Below are 21,765 nucleotides of genomic sequence, written 5' to 3' on the forward strand. Positions count from 1 at the left end.
GTAGTATTTTACAGCCAAAATAAATTAATATTTTGGCTTTGAAGAGAAACATATTATACTCGTATCTATTAAATTGTATTTCTAAAAAAGTATGAACATTACTTAGCTGTCTCATCTCGAATTCTACTTGCGATTGATTTAATTAAATGAATTTGAAATGACTGAATTACTTTCGACTGGTGTACGATGCATTATAAAGACGGCACTGTTATTCATGCGAAGACAGACCCCATGAAGCCCATCCACAGTATATAAGAAGATAAGTTTGCCTGCTTGCGACAAAAGGTGTTAGACCGCTTGAGTGAATTAATTCGCGAGTGAGAAGCGTTTAAGAAGTGCTTAACAACTTTGAGAAAAAAATCGCAGTATAGTAAGTAAACCAGAAATTTTATAACCATTCTCAAACTTCTTTTCAAACACATTTTTTATTTTTCTTAATTTAACGAATTATAAATCTAGAACGTTTCTTTTTTGAAATTTCAATTTATTCTTCGATTTACGCGGGTTTTTTTTCTTGTAATAAATAATCTCTAAACAATTTACGCAATACTTTTTATACACGGTCTCTGTTTTATGCAATTTTATTTTACGCGATCAGAAAATATATATTTCTTTACGATTTACTGAAATTATTCTATATCAGTGTGCCAACAATTCTCACTTGATTATACTTATTACATCGATTCACTACTTTGGAGCACAGTACAGACAGCGGTATCAAATAAAATTTAACTTGTTTTTCTTTACTTTTATTATTATTGTTTTTATGTGCAAATGTATAAAACAAGCATTTTTAAAACATAAATTTTTTCTCTTTTTTTTTATTCTATCAAACTTCATTTATAATTCTCAACCTCGTAAAAAATCTATATAAGACACACCGCATAAATTGAGGGACTAATTAATATGTATTAAACAGTAAATGTATGTAAATTTAATATATATGTATATTTATTTATTTTTATATTTATCATTATTATTTTTTTATATAAATTTAATAACTATTACAATAATCTGCTATTTCATTTCTTAATTTTGAAATCAACTTATTACTAATTTATATTTATAATTTTCTTATTAATTTCAATTTTTTTAAAATTTATTAATATGTTAAATTAATAATATTATTATTTTAACATGTTATTTTTCAATTTTATTATTATTTTATAAAAACACATTAAATTAATTTGCATTTTTTACTTTTAAGTACTGTTATGTTAAATTTATTTGTATTATTAAATACATGTTTTTTCTTCTTTTTTTTAGATGGCGCCGGGTCATAAATTTATAATTTTTTTCCTGTTTACCATCATATATTTAGCAAAAACTGAACACAACAGACATAACACACGAGATGATCCCGATTTGTGGACTACTCAAAAAACAGGAGGAAGCGTGTATCGATATCCTTCATATTCTCCTGTTACAATTCCACCACATCTTCCTGAGACAGATCCAACTCCTAGACCCTATCCTCGTGTGACAGATTCAACTCCTAGACCCTATTATCGTGTGACAAATCTAACTGAGTCTCCTTATAACCCACCAATTAACTGTGTTCGGCACGATCACGACTTCAGTTTCATTAACGTTGGTCTTCAAAAAATCGGTCCGGACTTCATCAAGAGCACCGACACTATTCGCCTTAGTCTCAATAGCAATAACATAAGCGATATTTCACCATCCGCCTTTCGCAATATAAAGAACCTGAAGTATCTGGATCTTTCCGGGAATCGAATTCCGAAAGAAAAGTTATTACTGTTGGCCAAAACCGAAAATCTGCAGACATTGATTATTAACAACAATAATGATTCTCATAATCCCGCTACAGACACCATGAAAGAATATAACGTTTTTCCAAACATGAAACATCTGCACCTGTCCAGTAATCAATTACGGAATTTTCAAGTGCATTTTTATCTAGCAATGCCCTACTTGACGCACTTACATCTGAACAATAACAGCATCAGTTCCAGTGATGCAGTATTTGAAAATATTCCGGCAACGTTGATTCAACTTCATCTAAACAAAAATTCTATTGACCGAGTCAAAAAAGATAAACTCAGGTACTAACGTTTATTTAATTCATTTCTCATTTAATTAATATATATAAATATGAATTGATATGTATTATATTTAATCAATTTCCTATAAGCGGATAACATTATTATTTTTATATTAAATAATATTCCTGAAATATTAATAAAAAAATGGTTATATGTCCACTCCTGACAATATTATATGAATATTATATGAGGGAATAAATAATATTTAATATTTCAGTATTTTTTTAATATTTTAAATTATCGAGAATATTATAATTTTTAAATATAATAATTATAAGGTTTGTGAATATTTTTTATGCATAATAATTCACATTAATTTTTGACCACAATAATATTTGTAGAACATTTTCATAAAATTTCAAATATTAAAGTAATATACCACAAATATGATATAAAAACAGATATGTAACATTAATACAATATTCATATAATATTAAAAGTATTGAATAATATTCTCGGAATATTATTTTAATTTTTAATAAAATTTGTATAATATTCTAGAAATATTGTGTGCTTATAGGCTTTATAATTATTTTATCTAATTAACTTATAAAAAAATTGAAGAAATAACTTTTGAATAGATACATGTATAAACTGACATTTTTGTTACTTCTGTTATTGCTATTATTGAAAATATCTTTAATATTATTTTTGCTATTTGTACTTTTGTTATTGTTGATGCTAGTTATTCCATTTTTTAATTTAGATTATTAATTACAGAAGTTTGCAAGAACTCAGTATGGACAATAACGTCATCACCCAAGTATGCTTTGAGAACTGTCAAGACACATCCATATCATTGAAAGGCGCTACCGAAATGCAGAATCTGTTTTTATCCAAGAATCTGATCTCAGAGATAACACTCGATGCCTTCACTGACACGAGAAGCCTGTCGACGTTAGATCTATCGGGCAACAAGATCGCTGACATAGCCAAGGGCACATTTAATAATATTAACTACATAAGTAATCTTTCACTGGCTAACAACATTCTTGCCACCGTACCGGACGTGTGCTCGATATTCTACATCGTGAATCTGGATCTGTCTGGGAATCGCATCAGCGCTATTCATTCCGACGCTTTCTGCGCCCACCTGCGAAATCTGGAATACTTACATTTATCAAACAACGTTATAACCACAATTGAAGCCCGGGCTTTCCGTAGTCTCGAGAAACTGAAGTATCTGGACCTCTCCGGAAATCGCCTTAGGCAACTACCGGCGCATTGGATATACTCGTCGTACGTCCAGGAGCTGCATCTAGAACGAAACAACTTTACCAACCTAGACAGTATATCGCTGATCCACATTAAGACGTTGAGCGATGTTTATCTCGATGAAAACCCCATGCCAATACTGAACACACAATCTTTCCAAGTCCTTCCAGGACATTTGAGAGTGCACTTGAAGAATGTACGTATTCAGGACGAATGCGAGTGCCAATGTGAGAATGATAACGAGGATAACGATGATGATGCTGAATATAAGGATGAAAACGATGCTAGGGATGATAATAAGAATGATGGCGATAAGTCTTCATACGAAAAATCGTCTTGGTCTTTTTAATTGTATCATTTAAGTTTTATTCCTTAATATTTTTTTTACGAAATACGTTAATTAGAGATAGATTATCTGGATTAAAGTACAATCGTGATAAATTTTACTTGAAATATCCTTTAACTGATTTATTAAAACAACGTTGCAAACAAATTTTGTTTGAATATAAATACGAGAGATCACAAGTGTGAGAAAAAAATTTAAGAATCTCAGTTTGTATTCAATTAAAAAATACTGATAAACAAAAAGTAATTTATACTAAAATTCTTCAAACATTTGAAAAATATATTATATAAAAATATATATTAGCAAAATTACAACTATTTTTGAAATTATTTTTATATCACGTTTTTAGGAAGTATATCAATTATGTTCTTCACTATACAGTTTCACTTGACGTTTTAAATGCTTCGAAGCATTTAACTGACCAATTGGAACAAAGAATTTTATTAATTGATCATTCAAAAAATGTTTCGAAGCGTTTGTAGTGCCAAGTGGACCATAGCCACAGATAAATAATTAAGTTTCAGTAGCACATACGATTATTTAGTTGTACAAATGAATCATTAAATAATAATTGCCGGATTATATAATACATACATTAGCCAGTATATCAATTTGCAAGCAATTTTGTTCTTTTACTCTACAGCTAAATAATTAAGGTCCATTATCATGATATGTACTTATTTAGTTTTATAAACGAAGGCCATATAACAATCATTATCGCTTTGTAGTGTTCATATGCTTAATGAATTACCGAAGCGAAGTACATTATTCGAATTTGTTCTATTACGACTGTACTTTACTACTGCTTCGTTAAATGCTTCATCACTTATTATATGTAGTGCTACAACACAATTATATAATATTCGTGCGTAATTACGTATCCTACTTATTTTTTTTTTAATAAATGCTTTTTTTAATAAACTCGTGTTAACATGTAAAGTTATGCCCATTTAAATATTTTTATATACCCTGTATCACAATATGAATATAAAGATTTATTTAGTTAATCTTGCTAAACTCTTATATTTCTTCAGAAATTATTAAATAATTATTGTTTTAAAATCTTATTCATGAAATAATTCAACTGTCTTCGGTTGATGTTTTCAAATTTTTAAATCTAATGCTTTCAAAAGTTTTTGATTATAATTATTTTACAGTGCGAGCTAACGATAGCGACATTGCAAAATTAATGCAAACACGGTGCAAGAAACGAGCGCAGTATTTAAGCTCGTGCATATCAAATTCTAGAGGTCATTGCGATTTCCATGAAAACGGTAAACTCTTCTATTTTGCTTCTTTTTATTTCAAAATCGATCTAAAAAATTAAAACTTATTAAAAATACTTTACATCATGTAAAAGTAATCAAAAACATCTTACTTTTATGTCGCATTTAAATTACATTTACTATAGATTACGTTTATTCATAGTAATATTCATACGTAATAAATATTAAAAATTACAATATGAAATTAAAATAATCAAAACTACAATCGTTATCAATTATAATAAAATTATTAATCATTAATTAAAAAAATAATTGCATTATAATTTTGTATAAATTCCATAAATATAATTTTGACATAAAATAAAATGTTATTAAATCAATCAAAAAGATACTGAAAACCTTTTATGAGATTCACACTTTTGAATTATAAATAAATGTAAAATAAATTGATTGTGCCATGTTGATTAATATTCAATTCATTTTAACACAATGTAGTATTTCATTAATAATTTATACAACTTTATTAAATTCTTCATAACCCTAAATAAGAATTGCTTTTCAAAAGTTAAAATGCGTCATGACTTTTCCGAAAACCTAATAATAATGACAATAAGATAATGTAAATATATTTTTTTATTATAAAATATCAATTAAAATTATGCAATAAATATGCAATATTTAATAAAACAATAATAATCTCTTGTTTCATGATTATTAAGTAAAAATTACAAATGTGTATAAATAATGCTGAGTTTTCAATAATATAATAATATTTAATTAATAGTTACTTCAATTTTTAAAATAATTAAAAAAATAATCAGGTGCCCTCCATGTTCGTATAAATTCGCTATTGCTCTTGATCTAGAATTAACTGCGCTAGCTAGATGCAAGATACCGAGACGAGTTTCTAGTTTCTACCCCTTTAAGGGTGTTGCTTGCGCACTGGGTGATGCACATGCGCAAACGTGCAGCGAAAATCGAGGTATGGGAAGAGGGCGCGGTGCAACGAGACCGGGAAGGGGATGAACACCCTAGCGCGATAAGGATCGACTTCAAAGCAATAGCGCATGTAGGAACTTTGTAAGAAGGAGAGATTCATTCAGTAGAGATGCACCCAAATTTAAATTTTAATTTCTTAATTTTCATGGAGATTCTTACAATGTTTTATGCTGAAATTTATTTTAAACTGATTTAAAAAAAGAGTTCATGTTACTTAAAAAAAATATATTAATGATAACTTTTTAATGATAATTAGTTGTATTTCAAGGATTTGATTTTAGATACGTTAAATTGCCTTTTTTCCCACGTTCCTGGCACGAAGAATGGGAATGAAAGAGAAAGAATTCAAGTAACGTGAGGAGGATGAGCAGACATAGAGCAGTTTGAAAGAAGAATGGGAAAGGATCTAAGAACGAGAAAGATAATGACTTTAGAAGGCAAGTTGAATAGATTCATTTAGAACAATAGTAATTAAAATTAAATTATTTATGAGACTTACTCCATGATAAAAGTAATGTCAGAAAGACCATTTAAATTAAACTTATATGAGAAGAAGGAAGACATAGATTTGAATAATTATTTTCAGAAAAAGGCTGTGAAGATCCGAAATTATCAATTGAGAATGTACATCTTTAAAATAGATAAATTAAAGATATATATTTTTAATTATACAAATTTAAAGAAAACATCCTTCATATTTACTTAAATAATTTTAATTCCCTCTTTTTCTTACTTTCTTCCCCATACACATTTTCTATTTACTGAGAAAAAAAAATTGTTAACTCGATTACACTTTTCAACTTGATTAAATTTATTCAGTTCAAAAAAGAGAGTATTTAAGTTAAATATATAAATGCTTAAACTGAAATTCAAAGATTTTTTATGTATTTAAGTCAAATACATAAATACTTGAGCTGAACAAATTTAACCAAGCTAAAAAATTTAATAAAGTTAACAATTCTTTTTCTCAGTGTATAAATTTTTATAAACTGTTATTGATAAATGTATATTTTATAAAAATTGTTTAGATATTATATAGACATAAAATATGAAAAAGATCGACAAAAGTCTGTATATACTGTCTTTTCAAATAGAAATATATTTATTTTAAATATATGTACAGAAGTTTGTATAACATTTATACAAAATTTGTATATATATTTCAAAAATAGAAAATATAATTATATCTCTAATTTTCTTACTTTATTCATCACTTTCTCCACGCTTTATATTTATATCACTGTCGAATTTTAATCTGTCTTTATCTTTATTATTCCTTAGCCTCTCTTCCTTTTTCGCTTTCCGTATGTATGTATATGTATGATCCATCTCTTCGTGCACAGAAGAAATTAATTTTAATTATTATTTTGTAAATGCAGATTTTATTACAAGAGAGTGTGGCACGATCCGTCTGTGCATTTGTCAAACACAGAATTAAATTGTTTCATTACATGGTGAGAACAGCATGAGAAATTTGCTGCCGCTATAACAGCCACCCCTGATATAGAATGCGAGAAAGAGAGAAGGAGCAAAAGAAGGAGAAAGAGGGTGGAAGAAGAAGGAGGGGAAGAAAAAGGAAACAGAGTGTGTTAGGGTTCGACGAGGACAATGGTATAAATACGGGGCGTAGAAAAAGCGAGGGATGAAAATAGAGAAAGTAGGGGGGGGGGAGGAAAAAGGAGGGTTGCTAGAGAGGTACACATACATTCTCGGCACTGCGAGGGTACGAATGGATACAAGATACCACTGCCGCGCCACGTAACCAGAGAGACGCGTGTAGATACACGAGCAGCGGCTGTGCATCTCTTCGCGAGCGATGCAAGCGGAGATACCCGGCTCCGCAAATTCGGCGGTGCAGCGAGGTCGACGAGGAGGGCTGAAACGTTCGCGCGATGAAGCAGGCGAGGACAGAGATACTCGCGGCGGCGACGGTGGAGGTGGAGGCGGCACTGGCGAGGGCGGTGGTAAAACACACCTAGTGGGGTAGACGAGGACGGTGCGGTGGCGTGGATCCTCAGCGCTTCAGGTGGGGTGGTGAAGAGAAGACGAAGAGGGACCGTCACACTGTGTGTGAAGTTGAACGAGAAGAGGAGCACTGCCGGCACCGTGGAGCAGATAAGGACGGGAGCACCGCCGAGACAAGGTCGGCGATACCGTCGCGGTGGAGAAGACCAAGATAGGAGTATCGCCGGCGCGCTGCCGCCGACGAGGACACGGCTAGAGAGGGAGAAAGAGAGAGAGTGAGCTGCGAAGGGCGGAGGTGGAGGGCGAAGAGATGGGGTGGCCACGTCTGGCTAGCTAGCGAGACACCACTCCCCACTCGGTCTGGCCGCCTCTCTCCACTAGCCTCCTCTCTTTCTCGCTCTCCTCTTTCAGTGTTCGTTCGAGCGCGGCCCGGTGCGGTTCTGCTACCCCGTGATGCCAGAGGGTCCGCTTCGTGATGGGAGCTCACTGCCGCGGTAATATCGGTGGCTTCCATCGGTAGCCGATTCCCAACGCCGGTACACCACCCTCCGTTGGTTGTCATTCGCGCGCGGCTCCAGCTCGTCTCTTTCCAGGAGTGAGAGAGAAAAGGAGAGGAAGAGAGAGAGAGAGAAAGAGATAAAGAAGAAAGAGAGAGCGGGCGTGCTCGGGGAGGAGGGGGTGTCAGCACAAGGGAGTGCGTGAGTGCAGGGGAGGCCAGGGCAGTGACACACAGACGAAAATACTCCAAGGCCAATTTCACGAGGGGAAACGATGTCGGAGATTTGATCGGAGGGAAAAACGGAGGGGAGATTAGTTCGCGACTGGTACAGGATCGGCAGCTGCAGACAACCAGACGATTGTCGCTGTCGTCCCCGGGGGGAAAGTTCCGAAACGTCATCGCCCTTCTCTCGGTGAAAACAAACACGCCCGCGCGCGCGGCAGATCAGCTAGGCCGTTCGTCAGCGTGAAATAGGGAGCGCGAGAGGAAGTCGTGAATGACAGAGAGTAGTCCTCAAGTCCGATTGTTTTTCTCCAGAGAGGAGAGAAATCCGTTTCGCGTCACCTCCCTCCTCGTCCCTCCTTCCTCGGAGGGAGAATAAATTTTTAGAATTCCCATCTCTCTCGCGGAAACAAGTCGGGAAGATCGCCTGCCAATCTGAATGAGAAACGGGACTTTGCTCCGAGCAGAGTTTTATTCCCGGAGAGAGCACAAGTGAGCTACTGAGAGAGAGAGAGAGAGAGAGGGAGAGACACAAAGAAAGAGAGCGAGAGAAAAAGAGACCGCGCCAAGTTCCAGTAATTTTCAACAAACAACTGTGACAATATGCCTGGAAACTACTCGGTGACCTGCGAGCCGGGCCTAGTGATACCGCTCTGGCGGCCGCAGGAAAACCTGCATCTAATCGACATCATCTTCCGTGGCCTGGTGTACTTCTTCCTGTTGTTGTATCTGTTCATCGGCGTGTCGATCATCAGCGACCGCTTTATGGCTGCCATCGAGGTGATCACGTCTAAGGAGAAGGAGTTGGTGGTGCGCCGTCACGGGAGAGAGCCACAGATCATCGTGGTGCGTGTGTGGAACGAGACGGTGGCCAATCTGACCCTGATGGCGCTCGGTAGCAGCGCTCCCGAGATCTTGCTGTCCATCATCGAGATCTGGGCGAAGAACTTTAACGCGGGCGAGCTGGGCCCGGGCACGATCGTCGGTTCCGCCGCCTACAATCTCTTTGTTATCATTTCTCTGTGCGTGTTCGTGATCCCCAATGGCGAGACCCGGAAGATAAAGCATCTGCGCGTTTTCTTCGTCACCGCCACCTGGAGCATCTTCGCCTACGTATGGCTCTATATCATCCTGGCGGTTTCCAGTCCCGGCGTCCTGGAGGTCTGGGAGGGCATCCTCACCTTCTCCTTCTTCCCGGCCACGGTACTGACGGCATACGTCGCCGATCGGCGACTGTTGATCTACAAGTATCTGAACAAAGGCTACCGGATGAACAAGCGGGGTGTGATCGTGCAGGCGGAGGCCGGGGATTCCGACCTAGGGGTGGAGCTGGAGATCAAGCCGCAGCAAGATGGTCTTGGCGGCATGGTGGACCGCCTAGCCGACGCCGACTCCCCCGAGGCGCGAGAGTTCGAGCAGACTCGCAGAGATTACATCAACACCTTGAAGGAATTGCGCAAGAAGTATCCTACTTTGCCTCTCGAGCAATTGGAGGTCATGGCCCACGAGGAGGTGTTGGGCAAAGGCCCTAAGAGCAGGGCCTTCTACAGGGTGCAGGCTACGAGGAAGATGGTAGGCGCGGGCAACCTCAGCAGGAAGATCAGCGAGAGAGCGCAGAGCGACCTCAGCGAGGTCAAGGCCGAGCTGCAGAAAGCAGAGGCGGAGAGCATCGATATCGAACAAGTCAACGCCATGAGAATATTTTTCGAACCTGGTCATTACACCGTGATGGAGAACGTTGGTACCTTCGAGGTGGGCGTTTCCAGGGCTGGAGGTGATCTCACCAGACCCTGCACCGTGGATTATTGCACGGAAGATGGCTCCGCCGAGGCGGGATCTGATTACGTGAGTGCCAAGGGCACTTTAACTTTTGGGCCTGGCGAGACTATGAAGACTATCAAGCTCTCAGTTATCGATGACGAGTTGTTCGAGGAGGATGAACACTTTTATGTCAGGTCAGTCGATTGATAGTCACTTTTTTTCGCAAGAACTTTTGATAGTACAATATACAGGATGTTAAGAAAATGCTGATAATTTTAGCGATATGAGGCGGAGGAAGATACAAAGGCGCGTGTATCGACAGTATTTTAAACGCGCTGGAAATGAGGAAAATGCTAAACATAGAATATCGTTGCGGTTGATTATTCCTTTTTTATCATTAATAGTGAGTTGAATTAAAGTAAAAAATAGTTTAATAGTATTATTAATTCAACGTATTGTTCATACTTAACAAAATGAAAGCGTGTGAAATAACATTTTTATTTCAAAATTTATAACTGTAATTATGACAGGTGGCATGTTTTTACATAAAAATGTCAAACTTTTTATCGTAAATTTAATGCTTATGATTTAAAAATAAAAACATATTCCGGGACTTTTTGTTTCGTTTTTTACCAAAAAAGTTTTAAACAATTATTAAAATTGTATTGTTAAAGTTATCAAAATTATATCAAGATATTCAATATCAAGAATTTTCAGTGAATAGAATAATATTTTTTTGATTAATTTTTTATTCTGACATTATAAAAGTTTAATTATTTCACGTATCATATTTCTTTGTCGTTTTGAAAACTTTAACATTAAATATTTTTATAACTATAATGTGCTTTGCTTGGAACAAAATCATATTCTATTAAAATTATTAATAAAATAATAATTTCATTTGTACAATATATTATAGAATTTTATTTAATTTCATATATATATTTTTATAGTTTTATTAATATTATGGATAAAATCCATCTACAATTAAAGAGTAAGCTTTATTTGATTTTTATGTATCTATATGTCTGATATCTCGAAATTTATTTTGAAACAAATTTTCAGTTTATTTTTTCTCTCTACCTCGTTTTTATAATTTGTAAGGTGCGTGTGCCCATTTAATGTTGAGATTTTTATCTATAATTTATTTCAAGAGTCTGTCATCAACGCGATGAGACATTCAGTGTAATTATCGCGCTAGTTAAGAGTTGAAATTACTTCAATTTCAACAAATTAAATAGGATAGGCGGAGAAGGTCATAGAAAGATCTTCGCGCTGAAATAATATTTTATATATATTTCTATTCATTTCGAACTGCGCGCCGTTACTTTTGGTTTCAAACATTTCAATTTCTTTTTAAAAGAAGTCTGATCTTTAAAGCACATTGTGATCGCAAGTCACATTAGTCAACGGTGAAAAGGCAATCATCCAATTGATTTCAAACAAGCAGCGGTTGCAATTTAATCACTAGATAAGCTGCAATTGATTGATTCAATGAAAGTCATTAAAAGCTGTTAACATGGCTATTCTTGATACAATTAAAGTTGTTAATTTTATACAATTTACGAGTCTCAAGGATATCAGATATCGCAGACACATTTGGAATTTAAAAAATTAGAATCGATTAATCGATAGATATTATTACATTATATTCACGTTGTATGTTCAACCGATTTGTACCCATTCAAGTATTTAATTATTTAATTAACATCTATGTTTAATACTATTAGACATTTGTTATTTTAAATTTAAAATTTCATTAACAAAATAAAGCAATTAAAATATGCAAAAATTAATATTAAATTTTTAAATTTATAAATAACATTATAATACATATGCTACATACTTTATACATAATTTAATGTTGATCTTTTATGTGCTCATCTCTTTTTATAATTATGTTTGATTCTATTTTTGTTTAAATGTTTCAATTTCTAAAACTGAATGACGACATTCTAAGAGAAAATTATATTTCTAAAATTATTATTATATTTTTATATACAAAGACTATAATTTGACTTTCTTAGCTCGAGCCAGATGTTTCTACATACAACTAATAAAAATAGCATACTTTTGGCAAATTTTTATTCCCAGCGGAATGTGGAAATTGCGTAAAATCACTGATTTATGTCTAATGGAGTATACGTTACATTCCATTTGGTTTCTAGAAAATTCGGGAAAATATTTGTGCCGCACAATTCGTAAACAATTCAATGTGTGAACATCGTGTTCTTTAAACTTGTAACTTCCTTTTACCTAACGTTACCAAGCTCATCAATTCTTAAGAGTTCTAAAGGCTTAAAATTTTCACCACATGTCAGATTCACGGGTGTAATCCTCGGATTAAAGTAGCGTGTTGGGAAGGGAATCGCGACAGGACGATATTGTGTGAGTAAAAAAAAAATATATATATTTTTTTTTAAATGGTGAAGAATATGGAATTAGTTTCTCGATACGTGTGTCAATTTTAGATCTGTGTCAGTTTTTTTATATTTTATTGCTTTTTCTTCTCTCCCTTTCTTTCTTCGCGTCTTTCTTATCGGGGAGATGCATACATCTCTTTTTAAATGCAGTAAGTATTGTAACTAAAACGAACGGATTCTTCTTTTATTTCACGATTAAAAATTGCAGCTTCGTGTTGATTTGGTCAGGTGACCCGATTATTTCTGTTACTTGAAACTTCACCTCGCATGACAGATTGTATCGCGAGGTCGCGCGGGAACCACACGTGCATGCGCAATTAAATCCACAAGGAAAACTTGCGCTGATAAACGTACTTGATAATTCGCATTACTTAAGGAAAATCGGAGAAAATAACGTGCGGAGAAGTTGCACTGTGTTTCTGCATCAATTACAATAATAAAAGACTGCAACAGAGACTTGTGCGCACTGATTATCAGCGATATAGGTCGAGGAGAAAACTATTGTTACTCGCAAATCTTTGTACGTGTTATAATTTTTAAAGAAATGCCAAAGTTTTCGCTGTCATTGCCTATTATCTCGCATGCACGTAACTTGTCGTAATAATAAAAAGTAACAGAACGGCATCGTTTACGTTGTTGCATTTCACAATGAATCGTTATATCAGAATTTTAAAGACGTTTTATTTCTGTACATAATATTTCTGTATGTAAAGGAAAAAAACTTGTAAACGTAATACATAATTTATATAAAAATCAATTAACGATACAGAAAAGTCAAATGGATACGACAATAAACGTGATGTTGCAAAGATAATTCTAACAAATTGTTAATAAAAAATTGTACATGCCGTGTGTCGTTGAGAGGATGTAAAGAGTTCAATAATATATTAAAAGTGAGTAACACAAAAAGTGCCTTAGGAAGGGCGTCAAAGGAGACCAATGGATAAAAATAAAATCTTGGATGAATGCTCTTTTCAATGGCAAATATTCAACGTCGAAATTATAGACGAGCTTACCCTGCGAACTTGATTAAAGTATTCTACCGAATGACATTTTTAGATAGAAAATCAAGGATTAGAGAATCAAGACCGTATGCCGTCAAAAGTCGAAATGCGAGAGATGAGAGAAATAGGGTAGCTCGCACATTGAAGTGAAAGTTACTTTACATTAATCATAGCAAAAATGATTAATGAACAACGTTTATATAAATTGAGATATTTGTAATACTTTCGTTCCGAAAGCGTAGATCTGACAATTTGCACCGTCATTTCCTGAAAAATGTTATATGAAATGTATAAAAGCGATTTGTGCTAAAGTTTCTCGTAATTTTGCATGAATTAATGTTATTATTTTCCGATTTCCAGACTCAGTAACGTGTCGCAGCCAGCAATGCTCGTCTCGCCGAGCCTGGCGACGGTAATGATCCTGGATGACGATCACAGCGGCATTTTTGGATTTCCCGAGAGAGATGTAGAGCTAGTGGAGAGCGTAGGTGCGCATCCTCTGCGGGTGGTGCGCTATAGTGGGGCCCGGGGTCGCGTTATTATCCCTTACCGTACTGTGGAGGGCACTGCAAAACCCGGCAGGCAATACGTGCACACCGAGGGCACCCTGACTTTCGAGGATAATCAGACAGAGTGAGTGACAGTATTTTTCTCTTTTTAAATTAGAAAATTAACCGAGCAAAATTGATTATTGCAATGAGACTGAATCCATTTCAATCCATCATGCGATTCTGCTATTTTCTACATTGCCTTTGGACTCACTTAATGGATGGGCTTATCAGCAATCTCATTTCTTTAATGGTCAAAGGAAAAAAAGTCTACGTCTTCGAAGGGAATCAAAATAAAGTATCACGAGATCGTGATATAATTCTAAATTTCAAGAAGAAGTAAAACAGTTTATAAATATTTACGAATCACCATTGCTTTAATGATCAAAGAAAAAATTTACGTCTTTGAAGGCAATAAATGAAGTATCATAAAGTCGTGATATAATTTTAAATTTTAAGAGAAGATGGAACAGTTGATTATTTATGAATAATCCATGAAAATAATTAATTAATGCATATTTTATTTTTTTTAAGGAGAAGAATACATAATGTAAATTATATATAATAATTAATACAATAAATAAGTAAAATAAACTAAATTTAATCAAACACGTGTAGGATGTTCGTTACTTAACGCCATTTAAAATGTCTTTAATTCCATTTCTAACCGATATTTATGTTGAATTAATAAGCTCAATTAAATGGAAATTAAAGAAGATGTATTAGATTTACATTTAAAAAGAAGCTGTTTACTGTTCTAAAGGAATTGGATTATGAAGTGCATTATAAAAGATTATGAAATTTAACAATCTTCACACGAAATAGTGCACTTGTTATTTTCGGTTAATAGAGAAGAAAAAAAAAACTTTTTTAATTTTACAACTTAAAACGCGAGATTATCTTGTATAATTAAAAAAAAAGTTGCTTCTCTTTTAGTAAAAAAGATTTAATAAAATGTAATAAAATAGTAAAGATATAATCAAATGCAAATAAAATATATCTTTCTAGATAAATTTTTATTCCATTGAAATATTATACGAGTGAAATTTGATTTACGTTTCTCTACGAGTAAAAATAAGATGTAATAAGATATAGATATAATAAAATATTTTATCAGCTGTAGAGCTCTTTCGAGTGCAAAATAAAATATCTGATTCTGGAATAAACTAATTAGTACGGATAATGAAATTTCTTTAAAATTCACTGTTAAACTAAAAACAAAAAAACAATACTCTGAATATTTAAATGTAAAGTTCAGTGTGCTTTTAGGAATAAAACTTGAGAAACAATATAATTCGTAGTTGTTATAAATTCAAATTAGTTTTACGGGATATTATTACTCATCATATCGAGGGCACGAGTTATAACCGTAATGGTTAAACTCAATGTAAGGATCGATCGTCATATCGCGATACGATCGGTAATTAGACTCGCCGTATAATTAGATTGTCAGCTTGCAAATTGACAGTATAAATTATATCTGCAAAGAAATTGCACGATGACGTTTTAGAAACTGTAACTGATAAATGTATAATTAAACGCAAAGTATTGAGCATCTGTTTACTATTTAGCGACGTTCGACTCTTTTAAAAATAATAATAAAACCAATTTCATTATTTTATAAGCTTGTAAAGCTAAATAGGCGAAAAAATGGCAAATATAAAGAACAAAATATTTTCAAATAATGAAATTGCGATTTGCTGAATTTTTGGGGTCGCTCGATATGAAAATTATGTCAAAAGTTTAAAATGATGGATTTAATATAAGGAATAGAAGAAATAAGGTATTTTCAAATTGTGATAAATTTCATATATATTCGTAAAAATATTTATGCATCAATTGACGTAGTATTTAATTCATGTATGATTAAATATGTGATTCAAATTAACATCAATTTTGGAGCTTTTACAACTGTTATAGTACAGATATAAATGTACTGAAATTTCCTACACACGAACGTTCGATAGAATGCAGATCGCTTGTCTGCTGCAATTAACTGTACAACATGGGATACTGTGCGATGCTGCAGCTTGCACAATGCACTTCTATCGTAGCTTTATCAGTAATTAGCGACTCGTGCGAGATAATCAGAAGACCTAACGCTCGCGTATCAGAACCTCGTTTCATAAAATACGATACTTGATAACGACATTAAATCTCTATTAAGAAATACTTTATTATATATTCATTTTTACGATAGATTTCGTTTCTTAATACTTTTATATACCAACACTCGAATCTTCCTGACCTATTGTAGATTTCAAGTTATTTAAAAAATTTTTTTAATTGTTAAACTTTATATTAATGATCATTATCGCGTGAATTTTATTTTTTAACATTATCTCTATACTACTGGTATAAAAAATTATTTAAAATTTAATAAATTACTTTGCTCTGAAACATTGCCATATTCATTTATATTAATTATTATACTTATTTATTTTTTTGTACTTTAAAATATGTCTTTCATATTTATAATAATATGTTATAATTATTATATAACATATATGTATTATATAATTTAAAATTTTTATAAATGCATTTATTGTATTTTTCGAATCATATATATTTTTCAAATAAATATTATTTGAATTTTTATTAAATCTTTATTTACAAGTGTAATACATAATACAATTCATCCCCGTAAACTATCTTTATTCTTAATCTGAATAGGGAAAGCGCCGTAATACTCGCTTCCAATGTGTACAACTCTCCAATTTCTCGCAATTGTTCGCAGTCTCGCATTGCTTCGCAAATAATGTTGCACGGGGATTGTTGTGGAGATTTCTGAAAGCGTTCAAATTGGGGATTTGCCTGGCTTTGTGCCATAAAATAGAATTTTGAGGAAATCTCTTTAAAAATTTTAAAAACTACGGAGAAATATACATAAAAAAACCATGACGTAGCAATTTCTCTTAATACATTAATATTAACGTAAGATTTTTTCTTAACCAGATGGCATATTTTAAAGAAAATAACGACAGGAATTGTACTAAGTACAGATAAATTTTTTCTTTTTCTCTGTCATTAAAAGTATAATATCGTTGTTTATTAATTTTAATTTTGTTTGTCATTATTTAACTCGAACAGTTTTTTTAGAGATGATATATTACATTTTTACAATGATTTTAAAATTATCTCTTGAAAAAAAGATAGAGAGAAAGGACAAGAAAGGGAAAGATTGTTATATATACGTATATACTGAAGAGATTTCCTTCCAATAACTTGAAAATAAATCTTTCGTAAACTTTCCACTTCAACGGTCTAGTTAAGGAATGTTCAGAATTTGCGAGATTACATTGTCTTTCGGAGTGACCTACAAGCGAGATAGTAATATTCTGTCATCGTAAAATATTACGGTCTTCATCTATTGTCACGAAGAGTAATTTTAAAACAGGTCATAAAGATTTTGCCATAAAAATAAATAATCTTATATTAGTAAAATTATTCATAAAACAAACTTAGAATTTGAATTGTTGCTGTAAAAAAATTAATATAAACCGCATCGATATATATTATAGAATTAATTATATCCAAATTTGTTCTTACGGCACAATCCACTTTACGGGAATTTCTTCGATCTCAATATTTATATTTTAAATCTTTAACTTTAGGAATGATTCTTTGGCAATATTTATGTCGTTATTTGATTTAAGAATAGAATCATACTAAATCTGAATTCGATAAAGAAAAATACGATTTACGTTCACAGAAAACTCAAGTTTATTGATTTAGAAGGGGATAGAGGGGGCGTGCTCATCTAATATTAAATTGTTAAATATAAAAATGTTCACCGAGGGTGGGATTCTTATTCTCTAAAGGGCACTTGAGAATTTCCAGTGAGACTTCGATGTGAGTATGCTATATCAAATTCTATTTTTTTTTTGTTTTTTTTGACAATACATAAACAAGTATTATTTTGTCTCCTGCCTATTTTTTAATTGCTTAAGAAATAATTTGGTCTATTTTATAATTTGAAGCAGTGTCTACGTAGTATTTCCTTCGTACAACTAAAAATAGTTTAGAATTAAAATAACAGCTAACAAGGAAACACCCGTGCCTGACTGATATTACGTTGCTAGGAACGCGCGAAAAGTGCGTTGTATTGAGGTCACTAGGTAATTCGCGTTTTGCACGAAACGTGCGATTTCACCTTTACGACCTTATTAGACACGTTTTTCCCATGTCTTTACTCCGTTTCTCCTCCGCATGAGCGTTACCGCGATAAAATTATCGTCGGCAGAATTTGCGATGAAATTTACCCGACGTTGGAAAATATGAGCAAACGTGTAAACCAGAACTGCATATATGCGCTAACATTAATCAGAAATTAGTGAAGAGACCAAAAAGTTGTTCATTCATTATCTACAAAAATATATCGAGATTAATTCAATATGGACATTACTTCAATTTATTAAAGTAAATTTTCCTTATTCTTTTTATTATCGTTATATCACTGTTTATCTACTCCTACGTGTTCCTGGACTTTCACTCGAGATTACGTAAAAGTCATATTTTCACAAATCACTAGATTGTTCTCTTGACCTTAAGTATAACAACACGAACAAAAATGATTCCATTTATAAAAATCTCGAAAAAATACTCGTTTGAGCAAAATTAATTTTTTTCTCGGAAAAAAAAAATTTTTTTTTCTCTGACATATTTTATATCGTCAAACCAGAGGTTTAAAAATGTATTACATTTATTTTAACAAATGTATTAATATTTATATATTTATTTAAATATCTATTCTTTAAATAAACTGTATAAAAATTATGTTTATTATACGACATTCTACTTTTATTAAACAATACATTTTTATAATTTATCCATTTCATTGTTATAATACTAAAATTTTTAAAAATAATGAAAAACGTTTATAAAACAATCTCAATTTTTTGTAAATGTTTTTAATATACAAAATTTTTGTGCTATTCTGTATTTAAGTGTTCTATAAATAAATAAATAAATAAATTTGATTTCTTTATAAAACAATTCATCTTTGCATAAAAAATTTACATAAATCCTTGAAACTCATCAGGCAAATTTACACAAATCACTTTAAATAATTAAAATACTTGAAAAAAAAACGTTCAGATTTGTGTCACTATTTTTGAATACATTCCCATCAGAGCAGACATTCATTTTCTTATTAAAATAATTTTTGATCTAGGTCGCCTAATTTTTTTGTATTATTTTCGAGTACAATATAGAACATGCCGTAACTTTTTCATTATTTTGAAAATAGATGTAATACATCTTTAAGATGTTCGGATAAGACGAGATAACCTGATTCGTGTACGGTGCACGTATATCTTTAATTATTTTATTACATTAAGACGATAATATTTACTTGCACGTGAAAATAGAAAGGCATCCATTATTGCGTGGTGGATTTTGACGGGTATGAAAACCTCCTCGAATTGTGATTTTAACTTTACCATTCCATTAGTCACTGTTTTGCTAAGTCTGCCATCATTTCTGCCTTTCTCGTTTTGTTTGATATAAATGATCGATCGTATCGTCTAATACAATATCTTGTATTAATTTTGGCAGTAGATTCTTCATTGCACGTGTCGTTTTTGAAAACGATCTGTCCATCAGACTGTCCATCTGTAATTATGTGTAAATTTACGTCACTTGAATTTACGGTTTAAAGAAATTTAATCTTTATGCAATCTCTAAAAACTAGCTAAGTTTAATTTTTTGAATTTTCGGCTTAAAAATTTTAAATAGAAAAAAAATTTTAGTACTATAAAAATTTTTATATTTTCGATGATCTTAATATTTTTGTGTGCAGAGTAGCGGGAGAAATTTGTTTATGTAAAAAAGATGTATGATTTCGTACAAGAGAACAATGAAATTGTGTAACTAGAACTGAAAATTACTTCTCTCATTAATATAATTTTATTAATCAATGTTGATTAATCAATGCGTTGATCATCAATTGCTTAATTTTCATTTTGTGATGAATGTCATCTATTCTCTAAACATACTGAATCCTTTTGCCAACACCTTACTTAATATTCATGAAGAAGCGTGATAACTCAACCACTTTATTTGTTAAAACAAGTGAACTTATGTCACAGTGAAATTTGATCGCAGGGAAGAGCGCAGGGATGCAATATAGGGCACATTTCAGAGGCTTCCTGCCCCGCCGTCATTGGTTCATTTATGGATTCGTGCGACGTTTCGCGACACGATATCGAATTTTATGCATCGCTGTCTTCATTCCATCAACAAAATAAAGCCCGAGACAAATTATCTTCTCCAATAATTTGTCTCTGTATCAGAAAAAAATGTGCATTTTGCATAACGCACCTTCTTACTTAGAATGGTTTCCGGAAGGTTGCTAACTTGTACGGTAGCGAACTTGTAAGAATGATAGATCTGGTTAATCCGCGAACACTCGCGTGGGAGGTCAAACTGACTCAGACACAAGCTGTAAATTTACTAATTACTAGGGACAAAATTTTTTATATATAATTATATATAGAATAAGTACAATTATATGTATTTTAATTATGTATTTATACCTATTCTATATATAATCATATATAATTGTAAATATATATATATATGAAAATTATATAATTACATATCAAATACATATAAATTTTTTTCCGGTAAACATCTTAAGTAACAAAGTATTTCTTTTTTATATAAATTTCTTGTAATTTTTAATACTTGAAAATTTTTATTTTATCTTTGAAACGTGTCTCGGTTTACGATTACTCGCAAAGAAAAATAAAAACGCGTGAAAGAAGCCACGCACCCATTTACAGGTTGAATTGGACAATTTTTGTCAAGTACAACAGTTTAGTGTTTGGCGACATCTTTTCAAGGCGTCGTTGATTTCCGAACACTGTTGATGGTTGCGCAATCTCTGTCCTTGACACAAGAGCTTGCAATGTAGACTCACAATCAATCATTGTTTACTGAAAGCTGTACAGTATGTGTAACTCCCCTATGTATTTATATCCTGATTCTCTTGCAACTGATATCGTATTTCACGTTCTATCGTTTTTTAAATTAATTTATTAGCCGAATTACGCGTTATGGAGGGCGAAACAATGCAAGATGAGTACGAGTGAAGGGTGGGAATGAATGTTTGCGATACATTATGTGCCGACGGCTGCAGAGCATGAATAAATACAGAGGCATATTCCGCTTTCGAGGATGGCCTTGATTGCCAAAGCAATACGCAACATTCGGGTAAACATAACGCCGCTGTATTGAACATCCTGGAATAATTTAATAATACTTGAAACACACGCAGCTGATGCAGTTTACTCTCGTTGCAATACGCAGCCTCGGAAGAAATTTTCACCGTTAAAAAAGGAATTCGCAGAAAAGTGGAATTTGCATCGAGTTTTCGAGTTTACAGTTTGGAAACAATAATGTGTTAAAGTCGATATTTCAATAAACACAGTTTCATTTCAAAATTGAAGATTCTCCTGAAGCGTTTAAAGAACATTTTGCAAAATAGAC

The 21,765-nt window shown here is 32.8% G+C and overlaps 2 protein-coding genes across 4 annotated transcripts in view; both read left to right on the forward strand.

The window, feature by feature from the left end:
* The first annotated feature begins 237 nt into the window (after positions 1–237).
* Positions 238–4,568, forward strand: LOC105202267 (leucine-rich repeat-containing protein 15). Its single transcript, XM_039456893.1, has 3 exons — positions 238–370; positions 1,267–2,066; positions 2,787–4,568. Exons 2-3 carry the CDS (start codon positions 1,267–1,269, stop codon positions 3,628–3,630), a joined length of 1,644 nt encoding a protein of 547 aa, XP_039312827.1. The 5' UTR covers positions 238–370; the 3' UTR covers positions 3,631–4,568.
* Positions 4,569–7,078: 2,510 nt separating this feature from the next.
* Positions 7,079–21,765, forward strand: part of LOC105202216 (sodium/calcium exchanger 1) — an 85,273-nt gene continuing 70,586 nt past the window's right edge. The window contains exons 1-2 of one of the 3 annotated variants that reach the window (XM_039456890.1): positions 7,079–10,493; positions 14,087–14,359. In XM_039456890.1, coding sequence (XP_039312824.1) covers positions 9,142–10,493; positions 14,087–14,359 — 1,625 coding nt within the window. In that variant the 5' untranslated portion in view covers positions 7,079–9,141. The remainder of the gene's footprint in view (positions 10,494–14,086; positions 14,360–21,765) is intronic. The other 2 variants (XM_011170620.3, XM_011170619.3) reach the window with 2 other exon arrangements.

The sequence above is a fragment of the Solenopsis invicta genome, chromosome 13 (genome assembly GCF_016802725.1).
Source record: "Solenopsis invicta isolate M01_SB chromosome 13, UNIL_Sinv_3.0, whole genome shotgun sequence".
In the NCBI taxonomy this organism is placed as follows: Eukaryota; Metazoa; Arthropoda; class Insecta; order Hymenoptera; family Formicidae; genus Solenopsis; species Solenopsis invicta.

Coding starts and splice junctions, on each gene's coding strand:
- LOC105202267 (XM_039456893.1), top strand. CDS start 1,267: ATGGCGCCGGGTCATAAATTTATAATTTTTTTCCTGTTTACCATCATA. Junction 2,067..2,786: donor GTCAAAAAAGATAAACTCAG/GTACTAACGTTT, acceptor TATTAATTACAG/AAGTTTGCAAGAACTCAGTA.